This window comes from Cetorhinus maximus, chromosome 19 (assembly GCF_964194155.1).
Source record: "Cetorhinus maximus chromosome 19, sCetMax3.hap1.1, whole genome shotgun sequence".
Classification (NCBI taxonomy): Eukaryota; Metazoa; Chordata; class Chondrichthyes; order Lamniformes; family Cetorhinidae; genus Cetorhinus; species Cetorhinus maximus.
Genome location: NC_135897.1, coordinates 88,504,198 through 88,522,300, shown reverse-complemented (window position 1 = coordinate 88,522,300; position 18,103 = coordinate 88,504,198). Strand labels below are relative to the sequence as shown.

Genomic DNA, 18,103 nt, shown 5'->3' with positions numbered 1-18,103 from the left:
ACCACACGGTCTAACCTTGTAAAGCAAGGAGGCACACATGGAATGCCAAGGCCAGCAGATGGATTGATGTCCTGCCTCCTGGAAGCTCCCCTCCCAGCATGTTAGCACCCTGACTTTGACATGTTTCGCAGTTCCAGCACTGCACCTAGGCACAGATCCTTGAGGTTGCCCTCAAAACAGTACTCTGGGTGTCAGTCTAACACATGCTGTGGGTGCAGAACCCACCTCAGCACTACCCTCTCAGGGTGAACCAGGCATGGGCAATATCTGCTGGCCCACTCAGCACGGGAAACAAGCTGCAAAGGATTCAATGCTGTAGCTGCACTCAGAGTTGGGTGGGTGGGGGGGGGCGGGGCGGGCATGGGGGTGAAAGGCTACCAGCTATGTTAAGTGACCTCTGCTAACATGGTACTCACCCTTCCCGGTCGTTGACTCGCTTATGGCACTGGACCTATGTGTGTTGCACCACGTCATGGGAGCTGACTATCTTTGGCACTCCCAGGCACGTTTGGTCAGGTGGGGAGGGCCTTCGCCTCCTGTCCCTCGGAATAAAGACCTCCTGCTGTGCTGCCACCTCCTCCAGGAGGGCAGATAGGCACTCATTGGAAAACCGAGGGGCACATTGCCCCGCTGCCCTTACCGCTGGCCTGACCTGCTCTCCAGCAGCGCCCTGGGGAGCCCTTCTACTGGCCGTTGTGATCAGCCTTTGCAAGGCTGCCAGCACTTCATTTAAACAGGCCGCTGGGTCGCTACTGGACTCGATGGTCATTGTACTCCTGCCGCCACCCGCCCACTCCCGCTATCCTCGTGAAGCCTTAATCGGCCCGGCCGTGTAAAATGGAGGCGCGGACCCGATCGCGGGTGGCGATCGGCTCCACACCTGCCCGCTCCCGCACCCAAATGAGGAAAATTCTCCACATGGTGTCAAATTAGCCTTTGTGTTTAAGCCCTTCTATGTCTCAAGCCCACTGCCTTCTGGCTTAGAGTTGAGACTACGGCAAAGTAACAAAGATAATATTTGTTTCCAGCTTTTCTTTTTTAAATTAACATTTAACCAGCTTCTGTGTACATTTAAAATTTTCTGTGCATTTGCTTGTATGTAATTTGAATGGATTGTCTTCCTTGGTAGAAAGGTATTTTAAATGTTCTGCCAATAATTAAAGAATGACTTTATAGTTGGACCATTGTGCGTCCTAGCAAAATTTCTTGATTTACCACATCTCTTCTATTCTTTTCAACTGAATGGCTTCCTACTCTGTAGACCTAAAAATATCATTGCTGGTGCTGTGCCCATTGAGGTATTACAATGGATTATTCTGCAATTTTTACAGATTATATCAATAGATGTGCCTGCGTATTTTATTTATTAATTTTTTAACTTTAAATTCAGTGGAATTGCATGATTGTACAGATCTACTGAACAAAAATAGAGAGTTATTTATGAATTTAAAAACATTGCATTCTTCTCATCCTCAGGAAATCCCAAAGCATGTTCCACAAATTAAGTGTTTTCAAATTCAGATATTGTTGTAATGTAGGAAACACAGCTGCCAATTTGCACATAGCAAGCTCCCACAAACAGCAATGTAATAATGATCAGATAAACTGTTTTAGTGATTTTAATTGAGGGATAACTATTGTCCAGGATGCTCTAGTTATTGTCCAGGACACTGTTTAGATAGGATTGATAGAGGGGAAGGCTAAACAAGCACTTACATATTTATATTATTGTTTATTTGCACTCATACATTTTCCAAGGAATCTTCTCTATGGTACAACCACTATAATATACAAAGGTGGCAAATGCTAACATTAGCACTGCAATAAATCAAAGCCAGGACACTTGTATGCTTTGCTTTTGGGCAGGTCAACGATTATTATCCTTCCAGTATTCAAGATCTGTTAGAGGGTGGCCTGCCCATTAGATTTTTCTTGGTGTTCAGTTCTGGTCTCAATAGAATGATGTAAACCTTAGGAGCAAATATACAGGTAAGCAAACCAAAACTGGAAGACAATATTGCAAATATTTCAACAGCTACTATGTACATTCCAGAGTTGATGTAGACTGGAATGAAAGTTATCCAAACGGCACAGAAAATCAGCATGCTGAAGGTGATAAACTTTGCTTCGTTGAAGTTATCTGGCAACTCACGCGCTAGAAATGCAAGAAAAAAGCACATGACAGATAGTAAACCTATGTAGCCCAACACGGAATAAAAGGCTGTTGCTGACCCCACATCACATTCTAATATAATGATTGCACTTTGATATTCAATATTTTTTGCAGGATATGGGGGCGATAAGTTCAACCAAAGAATACATATCACAACTTGAATTGCTGGCAGAAAATATATGGAAAGTCTTCGTTGTAAAGGGCCAAACCATTTCACCACATTATTATTTGGAAGCCTTGCGTTGAATGCCATTAATACCATGATTGTTTTCCCAAGGATGCAAGAAATACAAAGGACAAATATAATGGCAAATGCAGTATGTCGCAACATGCAGGACCAAATTGTTGGTTGGCCCATGAAGAGAAGAGAGCAGAGGAAGCAGAGTACCAATGAAAATAAAAGAAGGAAGCTTAACTCAGAATTGTTTGCTTTGACAATAGGGGTATTCTTGTAATGGTAGAAAACAGCAGTAACAGCCATTGATAGGCAAGCACCAAATAAGGACAATGTTGTTAATATGATCCCCATGGTGTCTCCAAATGACAAAAATTCAATTCTCTTGAGGATACATTTGTCTCTTTTTAGGTTTGGCCAGTAATCTGAGTGACATGCCAAGCAGTCCACTGAATCTGCAGAAGACAACAAAAAATATGTTTCCAACAAACTTCAAGATAAATGTATCTATATATATATACATATAAAACCAGATCAGAGATATCATTTTCCTCAACTGTCTGCGTGCAACACAATCGTGTTCAACTATTCATATTTCCTGCTGACAGATTTCCTGACAGATCCAATTGAAACATATAAGGGTCTGAGAGGGCTTGAAAAAGTAGATACTGAGAGGGTGTTTCCCCTGGCTGGTGGCCCTCAACCTCACGGCATAGCCTCAGGATGAGGGGTTGGCCACTGAGGAGTAAGATGAGGAAACAATTCTTCACTGCAAGGGGTATGAATCTTTGGAATTCTCTACCCCAGAGATCTTTGGATGCTCAGTCGATGAGTATATTCAAGGCTGGGCTCCATAAGGGATTCAGAGATATAGGAATTGGATGGGAAAGTGCAGTTGAGATTGAAGATTAGTCATAATCTTATTGAATGGTAGAGCATGCTCAAGGGGTCATATGGCCTACTCTTGTTCCTATTTCTTATTTCTTCTGTTCTTATGTAGCATTACACATGGCAATTTAGGAGGCATGGGGAGGAAATTTGGACACTATGGAAAACAGACTGTCAATTGCTCTGGTCCATTTTGCTGTATTTTCCCAAGACCAATTTCAACCTCACACTTTTTTATAAAGGGATGAATATTATACCCACAGAACACATTATGTATTGTTATGCTGACAAACAGGCAGACAAACAGATAGATAGATAGATAGACTCACCAGTTTGATTACTAATTTCACCTTCAGCACAGGGTATACAGTCATAACAACAAATTGGCTGCCCTGGTCTGGCTCCTTTTCTTGTTCCAGGTAGACAAGTTTCACTGCACTTTGCTGTGATGACCTGGGTTGGAAATGAACAATGGAAATAAATTTATTACGAGTGTATTTTATGCAGGATTACAAATAAAGTTTTTTAACCTGCGGAGAAAATTATGAGATTTGTTTCATTAACTGTCATGTGTACAAAAGTAAACTGACGACTGATATATTGATACAGAAGAGCTTTAACTATTGTATGTTGCGGATTAAAGTAATCTTAACATTATAATTGAATCACAATATTAGAAACACCAGAAACTGATTAATCAAAATCTCTCTTGCTGTTATCTATCCTTTGTTCAGGTTCATTTTGTTTCTATTTCTCATTGGGGTAGATCTCAACTTCATGTGACAGTGCAAAATAGAGGTAGTGAGTTGGCAGACCTTGTATTGCTACCAATTCTTAGTTCCATCAAAATGGGGAGAGATGTAAGATGGGCTGCCAACTTGCTTTTACCTAATTCACAATATTGCACAAAGTCAAGATCCAAACCCACTCTGTACTATCTCCAAATCTTTCCCTTTTGTCTTTATACCTGCCTGATTGCTTTTGTCTTTTTTCCAACTGGGCACCTCTCACTCTGATGAGAATCCACATTCGCTGTCTCTCACCCCACAAGACCGTGTCCTGAATTTATAGCTTGGTGGGTGTGCGGTGCGACTGGCGAGCCTGGGAGTGGTCAGGGAACGGGCTGCTGATCACACCGCAATTAACAGCCAGCTCAGCACTGCCAGGGTGGGGGTGGGAGGAGGGCGGGCGATAACGTTTCCGCGGCTGTGGGGGAGCGCTGAGAGAAAGCTCCCTGGAGGCAGAGAGCTGCCTCAGGATGCTGCAGACCCGAAAACCATGAAATAAAGTTTTGAAAATCAGGAATAAAAATGCCCAAGCGTCACAATCAGGCACCTGAACATATAAATGATAAAAATGCTGTCCAGAGATTTTTATTTTTGTTTTATTTAATAAAGGGAACCTCATCCCACCCTTGGATGAGGTTTCATGAAAAATGCAAAGTCCGCCTGGCTGATTCGCCCGTCCGCCCACCGTAAGATTGGACTGAACCCGAAAAGTCAGAGTCCATTGCTCCTTTCATCCTTTGCTTGTCCATCTCTTGAACTTTATCATTGTTATAGCAGTGAATATTAGTTTGTTGCTGAACATAATCCTTACATCTTTGGTGACATTTGCCACCCAAACTTTTAGTTACACTTATAAAGTATTTATATAATTGTGCCTTACCATTTTATGTCCTCCACTCCACATTATACTTTCCTTCTCTATAAGAAGTTGGTTCCCTGGACTGCCAGATGCATCATACTGGCCAACTTTAACATACTTAATGTTCCCATCTGGGGCCAGCTGCCAATTCAGGAGATCATAGGCTGCTAGAGGATCACCATTGACATCAAATCTCACTTCATCTCCAAACGCAGTTGTGAATTTCACCCTCTTTAAGTAATGCAGAACCTTTGCAAAGAAATCACACAACATTCTTATATATTGTGATAGCTGTTATATTTAAAAACTAAATTGTGTAATTTAAATTCAGTATGGAGCTGTGGTTATGCTGTAACTTACACCTAAATTTGGAGTGGCTTTAGGTGTCTTTTAGATATTTGCCTCTGAGTCATAAGTTCGTGGATTCAAGTCGTACTCCAGAACTTGACCACATAACTTCAGCTGATCCTCCAGTGAAGTATTGAGGGAGTGCTGCACTATTGGAGGTGCCATCTTTCAGATGAGATAGTAAACTAATGATCCATCTGTCCTATCAAGCGGAAGTAAATGATCACATGTCACTATTTGAATAAGAACAGCTGAATTCTCCTGATACCATGGCAATATTTATTCCTCAGCCAACACCTAAAAGAGATGATCAGATCATTTGTTCCATTACTCTTTGTGGGAGCTTGCTGTGCATGTTGGCTCTTATGTTTCCTACATTACAAAAGTGACTTTACTTCGGTAGAACTTCATTGGCATGAATAGTGCTGTGTAAATGTAGATTCTTTTTTTCTTTGAAATGCAAAAACTACAGTTTAATTCTGAAGTCAGGTCTATTTTTCATTCTGGAATGCACTAAAACCGAGTGATGTGATAGTCCATCTGCTGGACCTCCTGGAAACTTTCTAAACATTGAAAAGCATCAAAGTGAGTTATGAGAAGAGGATGCTTTCACCTACATTTTGTTACTGAATGGAGCTTTGCCGATAATTTGGATGCTGCCAATTACTTCTCGTCATGTTCCACTGTTATTGGTTTCAGACCAGTAAGTCAGTGTGGCTGCAGACTAATCTGAAAATCTAAACGTTTTTAAATGTATCTGTCTTACTTAAGGTATCACATTTGGGCACACAAGCAGAATATTTATTTCAAACTCATAAGAAAAGTATTAAGTGGAAGAAAATCATATGTTTCCTGCTAATTCCTTTTTTTATTTACTTCTTTATTGATTTGGCTGGGCCAGCGAATTCTAGCCTCCTGCTTTTGTAAAAGACAGGTGTTCTCCTCAAACATAACCAAGACAGTACATACATTCATTCATACCCAACTTTAACATCCAATTAGTGTAAGAAGTGTCCTATCAGCCTCATATTGTGAGCAGATCAGGCAGTTTCTAAAATACCTGATTGGCTTCTAATTGACCTCATAGTGAAGAAAAATTTCGATTTCTGTGCCTATCACAGGGACAGGATGTCGCAAAATGCTTTACAATCAATTATGTAATTTTGAAGAGTAATCAGATTTGTAATACAATAAACAAGGCAGCCATTTTGAGCACAGAGAACTCCCACAAATAGCAATGAGGTAAATGGCCAGATTATTTGTTTTAGATTATAAATGAATACAAAAGCAAAATACTATGGATGCTGGAAATCTGAAAGCAGAATAATAAGGAAGACGGTAGTGTAGCGGCAATATAACTGCACAAGTAATTCAGCGCCCCAGGCTAATGCTTGGGGGTCATGGGCTCAAATCCCACCACGGCAGCTGGTGGAATTTAAATTCAATTAATAAACCTGGAAAATAAAGCTAGTCTCAGTAATGGTGACTATGGGCAGGATTTTATGCTGACCAGGCGGGCGCGTGTCTGACCCGATCGGATGTGAAATCGTGCGAGATGATGTCGGGCGAGCACCCCGACGTTATCCCGCGCACTTGCATTTTTTCGGTCAGCGGGACTGTGCGGGTGTCGGAGCCACGCCTGCCCTCAATTAAGAGGCCGGTTAAGCCATTAAAAAGGCAATTGGCCAAGATTTCACGTTGCCCGTGCAATTTCGTGCTCATCAGACGGGCAGCTGACATTTTGCCAAACCTCATCCAAGGGGGTGATAAAAAGGGTCGGCAGCATTGCCAGTGTGAGTAGTGAGGAGTTTTGGAGATAAATTGCTGCTGGTTACTTATTGATACTTGGCAGCTTCATCTCAGTTCTGAGCTTCATTCTTAGCGTTTCCAGGCTTCATTTCAGGACTCGTTGGTGTCTCCAGGGCTCCCAGAAGTTTCAGATCGTGTGGACCCTTCTGGGTATCAGACAGCCTGCTGTAACCCTGGTGATGGGGATTGTGGTCTCCACTGGAGGCACTTCCTCTGAGGGGGAAGAGAGGGGCAGAAGGGAGAGGAGGTCAGGTTTCCTTTGCAGTTTCCAGGGGAGTGACCTGTGGGAGGAGAGACACAGGCACAAGGGGCGCAGGGAGGGGCCGCAGAAGGCGCCACTATCTTGCTGCCAGGGTTTACAGGTGGCGATGCAGCTACCTCAATATGTCCGAGGTGCAATGCCAAAGGAGGCTCCACCTCTCCAGGGAGACTGTGACCTCCATTTGTCAGATGATTGGGCCTGAGACCAATTCCGACTGTGTTGGTGGGCACCCCATGACAGTGGCCCTGAGGGTCACAGTGGCCCTCAACTTCTATGCCTCTGGCTCTTTCCAGGGGTCAGCGGGGGGTCTGTGTGGAGTCTCCCAATCAGCTGTCCATAGTTGCGTCAAGCTGGTGATAGAAGCTCTGTTCAGGTGGGTAATGACATTTATTCATTTCCGTACGGACGAGGCCAGCCAGGCTGAGCGAGCCAGAGGGTTTGCAGCGATTGCTGGGCTCCCCCGCATCCAGGGTGTGATCAACTGCACACATGTGGCCATCAAGGTGCCAGCGGGTCAGCCGGGTGCCTTCATCAACAGGAACGGTTTCCACTCCTTGAACGTGCAGATATAGTGTGTGACTATAGGATGCAGATTCTGCAAGTCTGTGCAAGGGACCCTGACAGCTCCCATGATGCCTATATCTTGAGACATTCCCAGGTGCCAAGGCTTTTCAGTGCTCCAGCCTGATTGGATGGATGGCTGCTGGGTGACAAGGGCTTTCCATTGAAAAGGTGGCTTATGACGCCTCTCCATCACCCAAGAACTGAGGCAGAGCAGCGCTATAATAGAAGTCATGTCTCCACAACGGCAGTGATAGGGAGGATCATCGGTCTTCTGAAGATGCGCTTCTGATGCCTGGACTGTTCAGGTGTGCACTACAATGCCCCGCCAAAACGGGTGTCACTGATAGTGGTTGCATGCTGCGCTTTCCACAATCTGGCACTGGCAAGGGGGGGCCCACTGGAGGAAGAGGACCTTGACGCAACTCCATAGGCCACAGAGGATGAATCCAGCGGTGAGTCAGAAGAGGAGGACGGTGAGGAGATCGCTGAGGGTGTGGAAGCAGACATCTGTAATCTCCAGGGAGGCAGGGACATCAGGGACACCTTGATCCAACTCTCCTTCAGTTAGGTTGCCAAAGAGCTGCTCCCACCTCATGCCAGGGCTGCTGCCTCCATCCAGAATGTCCGAAATGCCCATGTCATGTGAACCCAAACTCCACTCAGTGCCTGTGCAATAAAGTTTAGAGCCACTCACGTCCAGCCTTACATATTGGCGCACCCTGCACCAAAAATAACAGGTGAAGCATACTCAAGCCATCACAACAACAGCAAATTTAATGTTATTGTCACATTGAAATCACATTGACACGACCATTACTGATGTTGATGCCCACACCAGTAGACATATAAACCAAACATAACTGAACAGAAGATTACCTGCGAACAGCCCCTCTTGTACTCATGGAGCCTTAAACTTAACGTTTATGAGTGCTGTGTCTTGGTGCCCCCCTTGCTGGCAGCAGCATTGGAGGCAGCCTGCTGACTCTGATGCCTTGTTGGTCTTCCTCTGGCCGGTGGAGCTTGTGCTGGCCCCGCCTGGGAGGGACAGCCAGTGCCACAGCTGGCATCTCCCCAGTCATCGCAGCCTCATCAGGTGCCATGGTCATTGGCGGAGGGGTGGAGGAGCTACTGCCATCATCCAGAGCACCCTGAGTGGAGCCCGCAGAGATGGCAAGCAACTCGTGTGCCAACACGAGGTCATTTTGGACCTCCCTGCTTGCCATTGATGGACAGGCACCTAGCTGGGATACTGGATGCCTCATCCATCTCCCACACTGGCACTGACCACCTGAGGTCATTGCCTGTGTGGGGCTTGCAGATCCAAGCGCAACCCCAGGAACCCCTGATTCTGTCCCTGGAGTTGCCTCTCCATGAGGGTCAACGCTCTCTCAATGGAGGAGGCAGTGTGCTTGGCCATGAGGGCCAACACAGTTCTTATGCTCCGCATGGATTCCTCCACCACAGAGGCAATGGTGCGCAGACTCTCATGGATCTCCGTAAGATCCCCTCACAGAACCCACTGGACATCCAGCACCTGCCGCCTAATGGATGACTCCAGAGGCTCATCATCTGTCTTCAACACAGCATTGTCCTGGTCTCCAGCAGCCCTCTCCACATGCCGGCGCCCTGGGCACTCTCTGCCTCCGCCTGCACTTCAAGCGAGTGTGAAGTGCCCTCACCAATGTGCCCCGGCAATGTAGCCAATGGTCTAATGCCCACTGAGGTGCTGGTATCTGTGCTGGTGCCTGGTTCAGAGTGCGGACGCAGGTGCAGATGAAGCCCGGCAGCCCTCTTTGGGGTCCTGCGATCGAGTGCATGCTGGCAAATCTAAGGGAGGACAAGAACATGTCATTAGTTAAAGTCATCACACTATCACTCTGCATGCCAGGCACCTTGGTGAGACAATGGAGATCTGCATCTTGGTGCCATCGTCTTTCAATGATCAATGGGGACTCCAGATTTGAGGCTCCCATCAATGAAGAAACTACACTAGAATGGTTGTACAATCCGAAACTGTCACCTCTGTGTGCTACGCTCTTACATTCATCTGACACCCCAGCATCTCCACAGCTGGTTGCACAGGGAAAGTGCCAGCTCTCCAGCTCAAGGGCGTCCTGCTCGAACCGGGAGAGCAGCAGCATACTGGGTGGGCCTCCGGCTGTATGTGCCCTCTCAGCTTGGTTATGGCTTGTCTTCTCCTGAAAGGAGAGAGAGGAGCATTGATTAGTCCACTCTCTACCTGCAGCGCCATTGCAGCCTGGCCAACTCCACCTGAGGAGCGCCTTACAGGGCACATCTGAGTTGTGGCCCGCAAGCTGGAAGACACTCAGTCCAAGCAGCCAGGGCTCACCCCCTTGGCCAGCTCTGGTGTCATTGAGTGGCATCCAGGCTCTAACACCCCTGAGCTCCACGGGGGGACAGCAAGGCCTTAACACTTCACCACAGTGATCTATGCCAACACAGCACTCACCCTTCCTGAGCACAGCAGGTCATTGAACCTCTTGTGGAATTGCACCCATGTGCGCCGCACCATATCATGGTTGCTGATCATCACTGCCAGCTCCTCCCAGGCTTTCTTCAGCAGGCGTAGTGGCCTCCTCTTTCCGTCCCTTGGTACAAGGGTGTTCCTCCTGGCAGCCACCTCCTCCAGGAGTATGGTGAAGCACTTGTCCGAAAGGCAGGAGGCTGAGTGCCCACCCGACCAGCTCTCCCGCCTGTTGTCTCCAGCTGCTGCCGAGGCCATAGGCACCATCTCTGCAATGCAGACTGTGTGCTTCTTCACCGGCAGCCTTCAAGGGGCTGCCTGTGCCGTTTTAAATCATTCACTGGGTCGCCATTGGACCCAGTGCACATTTCACGTTAGGAGGGCCTTAATTGGGTCGTGGGCCGATCGCGGGCAGTGCCAATCCCAGGCCCGCTGATCACGCCTGCCTGCCGACCTGAAAATTCAGACCTATGAAACTATTATTAATAGTTGTACAAACCCATCTGGTTCACTAATGCCCTTTAGGGAAGGAAATCTGCCATCCTTACCTACATGTGTCTCCAGATCCACAATAATGTGGTTGACTCTAAACTGCCCTTTAAAATGGAATTGACTGAAACTTATTGTGAAAGTTATTTAGCTTCTCAATTTAAATCTGTCTTTCTTTTATTTAAACTAACAGTCAGGCTTGAATTGCATTTAGTTGCCACATTCACCAGTTACACACCTTATTATCTATTCATTGGGATTAGCATAACTCGGTGCTATCAGTAAAAGGCAGTCACCAGAAATCCAAGATGGAATTGAGAAGAAACCTCCTTGGCCAAAGAGCGGTGACAATGTGGAACTCATTACCACAGGGGAGTAGTTGAAGCAAATAGTATAGATGCATTTAATAGTAAACTGAACAAGCTTAAGTAGGAGAAGGGAATAGGTGGTTACAATAGTAGATTTAGATGAGGAAAGATGGAAGGAGCATAAACACCAGCATGGGCTGGTTGGGCCAAATGGCCTGTTTCTGTGCTGTACAACCTATGTAATGTTTCAGGGCATTGCTAAGTACATTGAATGAAATTTTAATCTCATATGATTTGTATCGTGGGTACATTTAAGTTGTAATTTTTATTAAGATACAACTTACCTGCCAAGGTTTAAGTTTTGAAATGTCTGGACATGTTTTATTGACAAATGGTCCTTGGTCTTTGTTGCACTGCAACATATTATGGATGGAATGGGCCACAGCATAAACAGCTCTGTAAGTATTATATGAAACTCTCAATTGTGATTCATCAGTGAATACGTTATGCACATCTTTTAAATCTTCTTGCCCAGTACACTCATGCTTGGAAGGCCCAAACCATGTTTCTCCTGTGTTGTTGTATGATGTCCATGTGCATTGAAACGCGGCTTCCCAAAACTGCTTAATGTACTCATTGCCCGGATACTTAGATGGATGGAGCCTGACCAGGAACTGTTTAATTCCTGGAATATCAACCCTACGAATTGCCCAGCCCAAAGTCCCACCCATAGTCTGGGAATTGGCTGCTGTTGAGAGCAGTGCTGCTGTGCTCCAGCCTTCGCTCGCCAACCATTGCAATCCGGTGACATTCTGGCGCACGAGCTCTTCGACCAGGAAGTTCAGATCTATCTCAAGAGCAAAGACAAGAATAACTTTGACGTTTGACTTTTTAATGAGCTCAACTTGATGCAAGATTTTCTCCCTGTCGTTAACTTTGGGAAGAAATTCAGAAAAAGCAACACAGGCTCCAAATTCCGTCACTTGCTCCACGAAGGCGGAAACTCCCAAACGGCCGTAATCATCGTCGGATCCAAATGCCGCCAGCCAGGTCCAGCCGAAATGCTTCACCAGCTGCACGAAGGCTGTGACCTGAAAATAGTCGCTGGGTACAGTTCGGAAGAAGGTTGGGAATTCCTTTTTATTGCTCAGGCACATGCACGAAGAAAAATAACTAATCTGTGAAAACATCAAAAAGAGATTTACTTTTTAGTTCAATTTACTTTTTATTATCATTTAAGAAGCTCAGCCTTCAAAATGTCCATTCAAGAAGCAAGAGGGCGGATTTTCAATTTGCTGCCACAGCGTAACACTGGCGTTGTAGATTGAGCGACTGTTACAAGGTCCCGCCCGATTCAATGTCCATCGAATGGAATAGAAAGTAAAAGTGAGCTGGATTCTGTGCAGGGTGCATGATCCACAACATCAGTTTTATGCCCAGGCGGGAAGCTGAAAATCTAACCTTAGTATCCCTCACAGATTAGCTCACATATGCATTCATAACATTTATGTGCCTCAAATTTGGCCAAATTTGCGACTAATGATAATGTGCTGATGTGACAGTCCTCTCCTTACTTTAATGAAGAACCTAATCAACATTGAATAATGGAGAGAGGAATGCCATATGAATGCTTTAAGTCCTTGGCCACTATCATTAATCATAGTAATTTGTCAGCTATAGTCTGTCTAAAAATGTATGATATTAGGAGTCTTTCCAGGTATCAAAGAGATGGATGTTGGCACAAGGAAATTAACTACCCTTTCCTTTCAGAAATCCTATGACAGTATCAAGATTTCAGATTAAGTACAGATTAAAGCTCCCTCTGTTTAACCTTAACAATATACCTGAGCGCAAACCTTCAAAGAGCACCAAACCAGCCTGACCCTTTTTGTTTCCAGTACCAGATGATGGGTGAGATTAGCAATGGGTGCCAGTTCAGACTATGGGTTGAATCACACCAGGAACTGAAACTAAGAAACGCGTCAAAGCAATTTCACATAGAACCCTGACAACCAGCAATGAAGGAAGACTTTCATCCCATTTCTCTGTATTGGGTTTGAATACAGATTCCACTTTGTCACTGAATCCTCTTGTACATAAAGGCTCAAATTTATTTAACAGGACCTGGACTTGTTCATCTATATTTTAAGTATTCGTTCGAATGTAAGTAACAACATTGTGAGAGGAATGTAGAATGTAAAATTAGTTTAGTTTGAATATTGTTGGCACCCAATTTCATAACTTGGATAGCTTTCTCTCTCTCTCTCTCTCTCAAATTCTCTTCCATCCCCTTCTGAAAATACAATTCCAAATCAGAAAAGTGCTCTACAATACCTCAGCTTTTGTGAGCTTTGACATGGTGTACATTCAGGCTATGAGACTCTGAAGAACACCAAAGCGGAGTCCAATCCCATCCTTCCCAACATCAGTTCATACACGCTTCTGTTAGAGCTTAGTGGTGCAACTCTGGGCAGTATTTCTTTTCCTAACACAGTACCAGCATAGCTTTTGCTGCACCCCTAGCACTACCCAAGTCCAGTTTGATTAACTCAGCACAGATTAGTGATTGAGGCTGGATGTTTCTTTGTTGATATGGCTCAGAGTGACTAAGGAGCAATAGAATCAGGAGGAGGCCATTTAAACTCATGGGCCCGCTCCGTATTCAATTTATCTGTACCTCAACTGCATTTAACTGCTTTTGCTCCATATTCCTTGATAACTTGAACAAAAAGGCACTTATCTCAGTCGTCAAGTTTCAATTGTCCTAGCATCCACAGCCTTTTGGGGGAAATGAGTTCTAAATTTCTGCTACCTTTCACCTCCATGCTACTGCCAAGGTCGGTAACAATTTCATGTTAAAAGTTTTGCTGCTTACCATTGGTATTCCAAAAAGCCCCGCTGTCCTGGCGATTGCTATGGATTGTGTTGAGCCAGCATCGGCAATAAGTGCATGCACTGAAGAGCCTCCATTACATCTCAAGAGTGTAATATTTTCCTCTTGACCATTGAGAATTGTCAGGGCCGCTCTAAAAGCCAATGCTGGAGTGGCACAGGAATCATAAACCTTATAACCCAGCGTGATATTGGGAAGAAGCGTAGGGTCATTATTAATTTCTTCAATAGCAAAGACCATCAACTGAGCCCAGCGAAAAGCCCTCAGATTAAAACTGTTGGAAACACAAACATTTTGACTCTGAAAAAGGCACATAACCATGCGTATTTATGTAGCAGGGTCTATCATACACTATATACACCAGCAAGACATACTGAGAGCATGCATTTATAAAATCACATTTCCTAATCTTTTGAAAGTGACCACAGTTTATGAGGGAAAAGAGACATAAATAGTGCAGCTCATTATTTTACTCGGTCAGATGTGGATTTCCATTTATTTGATCAAGAAATTAACTTAGAGACAATGAAATTTACATTTGTTGTAAATTGTTCCCCTTCATAACAGCATCTCCTTTGGCTCCAGATCTCTTCCACACCCTTACAGGCTTTGACTCTTGCCTTAATGCACTCTCTCCCTTTCTCTGCCTTCAGCCAGTTTGGACCTACTTTCTGGATTTCTTCCTGAAAGCTCTGTTTCTTCCTCCACTTTTACTCAATAACATCATCAAGAAGACCTCACTCACTCTATACACCTCGGAGTCTCTGGCTGAGTTTGGTAGGAAGTCCTTGGAAGCTCCCCTCGGTAGTGAATGGGAAAAATTCCACCAATGATGATGTCTCCATCTTGTGCAAGTTCTGGCAAATTAAACCTTCCTTGAAGTCTGCAAATTGGATAGTCTTTGGCAAACATACATGTCACCAAAACAAGTAACACCCAACACAGCAAATACATTGTAATTGTTGCTGGTAGCGTCTGCTGTTCGTAACTATAGTTGGACCCAGAGCAGGTTTCTTTTCTTATATCGAGTTATTATTAACAATTGAGCAAGCATGCAAAAACATAATTAAAACAATAGAAATCCCACATGAATTTCAGGTTTAGCAACACCTGCAGCATTGTCGGCTAATTGTGTCACATAAGTTAGTTTAACTTCGCTCAAATTAGTTTGAGTCACTGGAAAACAATTTAGGGGGAACTATTGTGTTGAGAGTGGTAATAAGAAGATTATTTTGCCTATATTTCTAGCCTGTACGTTAAAAACTGTAGACATGGAAGAACAAATTACTTGGTAAATAATTAATACACCTTATGTAGTTTGTGAAGTATGTTTACTTAGTTTGATAGCATTCTTTCCTTATTTTCTTCTTTGATGGTAAGTGTCAGTGTGAAGAATCAGGGAGCAGGAAATTAATTGCCTAATTCATTGGGCACTAGAAGCAGATGTCTATTTGAGTGGGAAGTAATCTGAATTTTCTGAACAAGTTGTTCCTGAAGGTCTGGTTTTACCTGCTAAAAAGTGGCCTAACACAGTGACAATGCTCCATCAGAATAACAATAAATCTCTGTGACTACTGACCATTTCTAATAAATTCTGCACTCAATATAACCTGTCTGTTCTCTCACTAGCCTACAATGTATTTCCAGAGTTTTCTATTCTTATTTAAGATTTCCTGCATTTGCAGTTTTCCCTTTGTTGTTTTCTATTAAAATGTACTATTTTACTGATGTTGTGAGTGGTGGCCAAGTTGGCACCATTGATAGAGTTAATCTGCAGACACTTCTTGGGTGGAAACTTTAAGTTTATTTACAAAGAACTCAGCAGCAACTACACGTGTGCTTTCAACTCAAACTCTATCTCTACACTACTAACCACTGAGGTAGCCTGCGCTACTCTCCTATTGGGCACTAAAGATCATGTGATCTTCCTTAACAAGCATTATCCTTAAAGGTATGTTACATACTAAATAAAACCATAATTACTACAACTGAATTACATGTAAAATATCCAAGATATTTGGAGACATTAAGGTTGCAACTACAGGGCTATGAGGAGAGGATGGGGGAGCAGGGCTGAGCTGGTAGAGGAACAATGGGCTGTGCAGCATGATAAGCAAAAGCCAGGCTGGCTAAATTAGTAGCACTTTTGCTTCTAAGTTATGGGATTGTGAGTTTAAAATCCGTTCTTGTGCTTGAGGGCAAAAGCACCCACAAAGTCCTGTCCAACACAATAGAAAACATAGAAAATAGGAGCAGGAGTAGGTCATTTGGCCCTTTGGGCCTACTCTGCCATTCCATATGATCATGCCTGATACTCTATCTCAACGCCATACTCCCGCACTCTCCCCATACCCCTTAACACCTTTAGAGTCCAGAAATCTATTTCCTTCTTAAATATATTCAGTGACTTGGCCTCCACAACCATAGATTCACCACTCTCTGAGTGAAGAAATTTCTCCTCATCTCAGTCCTAAATTGTCTACCCCATAGCCTGAGACTGTGACCCCTTGTTCTAGATCCCCCAGCCAGGGGAAATATCATCCCTGCATCCAATCTACCCATCCCTGTCAGAATCTTATATGTTTCAGTGAGACCTCCTCTCATTCTTCTAAACTCCAGAGAATACAGGCCTAGTTGGCCCAATCTCTCCCCATATGACAATCCTGCCGTCCCAGGAATCAGTCTGGTGAACCATCGCTGCGCTTCCTATATGGCGAGTATATCCTTTCTTGGGTAAGGAGACCAAAACTGCAAACAATACTCCAGAAGCAGAATTTTTAGCTTCGCTTGCGGGCTTGGCTGACCCACTCGAGCATAAAATAGCGAGCAATGACGTTGGACAAACGTCCCGATGTCATCCCGCGCACGCGCGATATTTCAGTTTGTGCGCATGCGCGAAAGCCCATCGACAATGAAGAGAGCAATTGAGCCCATTAAAGTTCAAATTGCCCCTGATTTTTCATGGTCCGAAACCTCATCCCAGGGCAGGATGAGGTTTCTGTTATTAAATTAGAAAAATAAAATTGTATGGACAGATTTTTCATCGTGTATTTGTTCAGGTGACTGATTCTGATGCGCGGGCATTTTTTTCTGGATTTTAAAATCTTTATCTATTGCTTTTAAATTCTTCGGCTCCCTGAGGCTGCCCCCTGCCTTCAGGGAGCTTTCATTCAGCTCTTCAGCTCGTTAATTGACCAGCCAGCATGAAATTGCAGTTGGGGGTTGACCGCTGGCGGTGGTCCATTTCCCGGAGGCTTTCGGGCCCACCAATCGCGTCCGCACACCGACCTAAAAATCCTGCCCCAGGTGTGGTCTCACCAAGGCCCTGTATAGCTGCAGTAGGACAACTAACACTGTCACCCCACCTCCTTTTCCTTTTTCCCTGTCCGCTCTAGATATCGAGTACCCTTGGATATTCAGTTCCCAGCCTTGGTCACCCTGCAGCCATGTCTCCTTAATTGTAATCAAATCGTCCCCATTTACATCTATTTGCACTTTTAATTCATCTACCTTATTGTGAATGCTCTGTGAATTCAGATACAGTGTCTTTAGACTTGTCTTTTTTAAATATTTTTACATTTTTTTTTGTACTATGGCCCTATTTGCTGCTAGTCCTTGTTTCCTCTGCATTCCATTTTTGTTTTCTACTTTCCTGTCTCACATTCCTATTTTTGTTTCCCTCTCTTGTGTCTCCCTGCTCAGGTTCCCATTCCCCTGCCAATCTAGTTTAAACCCTCCCCCACAGTAGTAGTGAATACCCCTGTGATGATATTGGTCCCAGCTGTGCTAGGGTGCAATGCGTCCGGCTTGTACAGGTCCCATCTTACCCAGAATCGGTCCCAATGCCTCAGGAATCTAAATCCCTCCCTCCTACACCATCTCTCCAGCCACACATTCATCTGGTCTATTCTCCTATTTCTGATCTCTCTTGCACATGGCACTGGGAGTAATCCTGAGATTACTACCTTTGAGGTCCTGCTTTTTAATTTATTTCCTAGCTCCCTATAATCTGCCTTCAGGACCTCACCCTCTTTTTACCTATGCCGTTGGGACCACAACCTC

At 44.4% G+C, this 18,103-nt stretch overlaps 1 protein-coding gene across 1 annotated transcript; it reads right to left on the bottom strand.

Annotated features, from left to right (window-relative positions):
* Positions 1 to 1,892: 1,892 nt before the first annotated feature.
* Positions 1,893 to 14,296, bottom strand: LOC144694236 (extracellular calcium-sensing receptor-like). Its single transcript, XM_078564580.1, has 5 exons — positions 14,024 to 14,296; positions 11,493 to 12,326; positions 4,905 to 5,132; positions 3,566 to 3,689; positions 1,893 to 2,803 (listed from the first exon to the last, which is right to left on the bottom strand). Exons 1-5 carry the CDS (start codon positions 14,279 to 14,281, stop codon positions 1,893 to 1,895), a joined length of 2,355 nt encoding a protein of 784 aa, XP_078420706.1. The 5' UTR covers positions 14,282 to 14,296.
* Between the last annotated feature and the right edge of the window lie 3,807 nt (positions 14,297 to 18,103).